Source organism: Montipora foliosa, chromosome 4, assembly GCF_036669935.1.
Source record: "Montipora foliosa isolate CH-2021 chromosome 4, ASM3666993v2, whole genome shotgun sequence".
NCBI classification, from domain to species: domain Eukaryota; kingdom Metazoa; phylum Cnidaria; class Anthozoa; order Scleractinia; family Acroporidae; genus Montipora; species Montipora foliosa.
The window spans coordinates 25,869,690-25,875,282 of record NC_090872.1 but is presented as its reverse complement, the minus strand read 5'-3'; the positions used below and the strand labels follow the sequence as shown (position 1 = coordinate 25,875,282).

The 5,593-nt window shown below is 43.5% G+C and overlaps 1 protein-coding gene across 2 annotated transcripts in view; it reads right to left on the bottom strand.

The window, feature by feature from the left end:
- The window catches only part of LOC137999134 (hemicentin-1-like), a 6,748-nt gene extending 2,746 nt beyond the window's left edge, over positions 1–4,002 (bottom strand). The window contains exons 1-3 of one of the 2 annotated variants that reach the window (XM_068844976.1): positions 3,667–4,002; positions 2,174–2,527; positions 422–709 (exon numbers count right to left, since the gene is read on the bottom strand). In XM_068844976.1, coding sequence (XP_068701077.1) covers positions 422–709; positions 2,174–2,527; positions 3,667–3,859 — 835 coding nt within the window. In that variant the 5' untranslated portion in view covers positions 3,860–4,002. The remainder of the gene's footprint in view (positions 1–421; positions 710–2,173; positions 2,528–3,666) is intronic. The other variant, XM_068844977.1, reaches the window with a different exon arrangement.
- Between the last annotated feature and the right edge of the window lie 1,591 nt (positions 4,003–5,593).

Sequence of the window (5,593 nt, the reverse complement as noted above, 5' to 3'; positions counted from 1 at the left end):
ATTACCTAGGCTGCTGATGCTGCTGCTGCTTTTCTACTACTAATTTCCCTACGATGACTACTAATACTGCTCCTACGGCTGCTTTTACTGCTGATGCTGCTGCTACTACCTCTAACACTACCACCACCACCACTACTACTATTAAGTACTACTACTACGACGATGATGATGATGAGGAGGCAGTGTGGCCGAGTGGTTAGGGCGCTTGCCTTGAGATTCGGAGATCCCGGGTTCAAGACCCGCTCTGACCACTCTTTGAATTTGTTCCTGGTATTCCCTGGTTCAACTTCCCAGCTGCACTTGTAAATAGCCAACTGGTTTGCCTCTGGCCAGTTGGGATTCTTAACAGTTGTAGTTGTTGTGTTCTCCCCTATGGGGAGCGGTCAATTAAGTATGTATGTATGTATGATAATGTACATACCATGAACGATTAACACGGTTGTCGATTTGGCTAAACCAAGAGCATTCACTGCTTGACACACGTACATGCCAGCATCTTTGAGTTGAGTTTCTGTGATTACCAGTGTCCCATTATCGTTTGTCACGTGACGACCTGAAGGAAGAGATCCGTAGACTCGGAACCAAGTTAATTCTGGAAGAGGTAGTCCCTCGGTCTGGCACGGTAACGAGACTGTGTCAGTCTTTTTGACTGTTACCACTTTACCTGGTGTGGTTATTGCGGGGACGGATACCGAGACACCTTGCTCGCCTGCAAGTACAAAAAGAAGGATCGACTGAGATTAACTGGAACATTCAATTGCTTGTACATTACAGACGTGTAATGCGGCGGTGGGAAAGATGATAGACTAGTTGCTAGGTCGTTTATCTCTGTTTTTCATGGACAATGTGTACCGTTGGTCTGCGGGTCCAAAATGTCATACGTCTCAGATTTCGAATGCAATACGTTTTCAAAGGTGTAATGTGCCCTCGGGAAAGATGATAGACCTACTAGCTCCACATGAGTTCTTGTATCTCAATGGGTAGAGCTTCCGACGGGTGTTATAGAAGTCGTTCCTCCAAATCCTGACTAAGTTGTCCTTTAGCTCGTTGCCAAGCAACTAGTCTGTCATTCAATTACTTGACTCGGTTTACTGGCTGTCTGAGTGCGCCAGCCTGCTTGTATGCTAGGCTCGATTTCCAGCCGTTTTGGGAGCCTGCGTTCCTTGCCCCACACCACGGCTGGATCACTGATCTGCCTGGTGTATTTTGGGACCAATCACAGCCAAGTCTGCAAGAATCGGGCAGGCTTGGCTGTGATTGGTCAATTCTATCACTCGCCTATCCAACGTAGCGGATATTAGTGGTGATGAGTTTACTTCTTCTCTTAAGTGTGTTTCACAGCGCTTTAATATCGAAAGATTTAGAGAAACACAGCAGGAAGCCATTGTTAATTTGTTAAAAGGGAAAAATGTTTTAGTTTTACAGCCCACCGGCTCAGGGAAATCCTTAATTTTTCAGTCTTTTCCGCTCATCGTCGATGAGCTGCGGAAGCCAGTCCGATCTAGTTGTGCTTTGGTTATATCATTGATCACTGGATAGCTCCCACTCGGGCGTAGTGACGACGATTTCTGGCGACATTGGATCCGACATTGAGACGCGAGGCTTTCCGGCTGAACTGTTTCCATTCACTGGAACTCCCGCTTCCACCGCAAACTCTGACCTTGCACAGTTTTATATTTTTGTGTAAGGTCGCTTTTTAAACATTTCAACGCGGTTTTCACCTCAAAATATTTGTTCACCGATTTGTAGCAATTACCGTTACAAAGATACCCTTCCGGGTTCAGGTTCTCGCTGGCAACGACTTTTTGCAGCTTTGAAAGAAGTTTCTGTTTTAGTTTTACCCTTTTCCTTGGATTATCCAGCAGACTCCCACATAGAACACATTTTTGACAGGAAGAAAAGGAGGACCGAACAAGTTTTCCCGGATCGAGTTGCAACCTCCGCCATTTTTTCCCGCGCTGTCAGCGTCAAATTGCAACATGGTAATTGGCATAAAAAGCGGATGTGACGTCACGGACAAGCGATACGGACCAGTGAACCAGCCGTTCGTTGGGAGGAGGATGATACCGGAGTCCCAAAACGGCTGGAAATCGAGCCTAGCCTGCATGCCTGCTCAAATTTTTTTCATTAAGTTAGTTTGTTTTTGCTTTTAACCAAATTTTTGTTTACTCACCCCTCTTTCCTGCTGGTCCCACAGGGCCTCTCGGTCCCGGCTGCCCTCTCGGTCCCGGCTGCCCCCTCGGCCCGAGCTTACCAGGAGACCCGAGTTTTCCTGGTGGGCCTGTATCACCCTTGTCACCTTTTTGTCCTTTGAAGCAAAGACGTTCCTCTTTAGCACAGAAAACCTGAGTTAAGGAAGACATGATGCTGCGAATTTCTTTCTTTACTTCCTGTGTAATGAGCTTTCGATTAATGCTTCTCCTTTTACTTTTATCGCTCGTCTTTGATTTATCGCTCTGTCTAAGATCTCGTTCAGTCCTTGTATGAGGTCCTTTAGCGTCTGCTACATGTATATTTCCGTCGACACCTGGTTAAATAATGTACGTGTATGTATAAAGATACAAAAAATCGTAAAGACGAAAGTCTTCGTATCGGTTCAGTATATTTCTTAAGAGTAAGACTGACACTTAGATCTCAAAGAAGGATCGAAACGAGGGACAAGGTTTAAAAAATAGATGGAAGAGTTAAGTGAATGGAACTTTAAAATGGGGAATATCCACATCTTGATTATTTTCATTACAAATAGAAGCTGATTTCGGATTTATGACCGTCTTGTGTCTCCAAACAATTTTGCTCCGATTCCTTGGACCAAAACTAATCATTTTTTTTAGACTTTAGACGGGTTCTACCGAGAAAGGAATTCAAAACCCTTTCCTTCAGCCGAGCTTTCTGAAACCCGGCAATGCTCGATTTTGTCTTCGTTCATTCTCAATCTTTACCTCAACGGCGCTTCCCACTAACCGAAACAACAAGCTTATTAACCCCGTTCATAAAACAAACTCAGAGGGTCTATTAAAGCAGTATTTAACAACTGAGTGAGAGTGAAAGTATGAAACTTGCTTAGCCTGATTGAAGTTGCTGTTGCTTTGCATCACACAATGGCCTGAAGAACGTAAACACTATAAAACTACCCCCAGACATAGATCAATACTCTTAGGGATACTCTTCTGTTGACAAAAACAAAAAACAAAAAAACAAGACCACGCCTTGAAATTTGTCCTGAACTGAAGCCTCGATGTATCGCATGTGCGTACTTCGAGAGAGAATTATTTTCACGAGAGTACGGGCAGGAACGCAAACAAATACAGAGGAATTTAAACAATGACCCCAACTGGGATTAGTCTTCGGGAAATACAGTGTAGAATGTTCCATAGTGGCCAACCCAACCAGCGGGACAAGATTGATTTACCCACTGGATTGTGATTTTTTTCCAGCGGATCGCTCTAACTACTCTTACATCAACATGAGTAAAGATTGTAAAGAAATAAGTTCGTTAAGTTGACACATTGTCCGGAGAAAATTTGTGTTGATCGCTTTTCGAAGTATTGCATGGTCTCAATTTTCACTCAGTAGTTGTTCTACTCAGTAATTGTTCGAAGCTAAAAAATCGCGAAATCAATTTGTTTTGATAGGGCATGAACGTTGGATAAAGATGAAGACACTCACCTGCCATATGGGTAAAATCAGGAATTGTATTTACCATTTTTAGCTGATTTTCCAGTTCAAAGATTCTTCTCCGGAACAGCAACAATTCGTTGGCGTTTTCTCCCGAGCGCATGATAGCCATAACAGAAAGTAGAACGGAAGCAAAGGCTGACAAAATACTGACATAAGTTGCAAGTGAAACGTCTTGTTTCATTTTTTCCCCACAATAGACAAGATGCAATAGCAATACACGGAATGTTAAGATTCGTGGCCTGTTTCATGGATGGGATTTTTTCCAAACTAAACAACAGTTGGACTTTTGGGAAAGTTGAGACAAGTTTCTGTAAGCCCATGCTGTCAAGCGATCATAAGTATGCAACTTGTTTTGGAAATCGAGATATTTACATGCCGCCCCATCGAGTGGGACATAAGTTATCGGGTGATGCCAAGTTTGAATAAGCCTGTCCAATTCCGACACTAGATACAATCTATTTACTGTGTGTATTTGACCTGCACCTTGAAGTTACGAATCCGGCGATCCGGTTTTCTTCTAGAATGTGAAAAAAAAAAAAAAACGCGGCCGACCGGCCGCCGGCCATTCAGACACTTCGTAATTCATTCTTTCGTTTGCACTCAAATGAACACTCTTTGCCTCGTTCATTAGCTCGAAATCAATGCACCTTCAAATGACGAGACATCTTGCCCATCAACCAAGTTTTACAGCTGTTTTGGAACACACAGATATTTCAATAGTTTCTCCTTAAATGGCATTCAAATGATTTTAGTTGACTTCAAGGTGATGTAATGTACACTTGCTGGTGGACGAGTCTGCGAACCCATTTTTTGCAACTGATTTTTAATTCTGCTTTATCAAACTTAATTTATAGGTCATTGGTGTAAGTGGGACAGTGAATAATATAAAGTCCAACTCGTCCGTAGCCGTCTCTGACTCGCTATTGACGAAGGGGTTTGCAGGAAGGAGAAGACGATTCTCTAACCCATACCCACGAATCTCCTGTGCGCCCGCATTCATTAAGTCCGGTGGTCAGCATTTTCATCGTAGGTACTTTATGTATCCCTACCACTATTGGCGGTGGCCTCATGGTCAGTGTGTTCGACTCCGGATCGAGTGGTCCGGGTTCGGGACATTGTGTTGTGTTCTTGGGCAAGACAGTACTGTACTCTCACGGTGCCTCTCTCCACCCAGGGTTTGGTTGTTCGAAAGCCGATTAACTTAATCCAGGATTTGCGTGAACTTTTGTTTCATGTTTTCCACCTTTTGGTGAAATTTTCGTTTGCTCATTTTGGTTTTTCAAGGTTGACTTCTTCTAATGTAAGGTTTTGCCGAATATCAGCGTTCAACAGCATTTGAGAGTAGAGAAATAAACTCCTTGGTTAATTTTTAATCTGGGGTTAGCGTTAATCGACTTTTGAACAACCGGGCCCAGGTGTATAAATGGGTACCGGCGAAAATGCTGAGGGCCACCCTGCGATGGACTAGCATCCCATAGCATTATTCCAGAGACTTTCCGGGCGCTCACCCGCTGACCAAAAAGCCCGAGGACTCTGGGTACGAGATTGGCCGTACACAGGCAGGCTTTCAGTTCATATACCTGCTATAACTAATATGTTTAAGAAACGCGTCAGCAATAAAGCGAGCTGAAAGCATTTTTGCAGCTCAGACAAAAGCCGTTTTGGAGCGGAATTGACCGAGGCAGAAATCGATGCTTTAGTGGAAGAGTTGTTGATCTTGGAGTTTTTAATAAAACAATTATTCTACCCGGGCTTGCTGGAAATAAAATTATAATAACCAACTCGGTGCGTTATCTTTCACTTCATATCCATCGCGCCCTCGTAAAATAATTGTTAAATAGACCCTTGTATACCCCCTGTGGGCCGCTGAGTCAGTGACATATTGACTGGCAATAAACCACTTACTACCAGTATC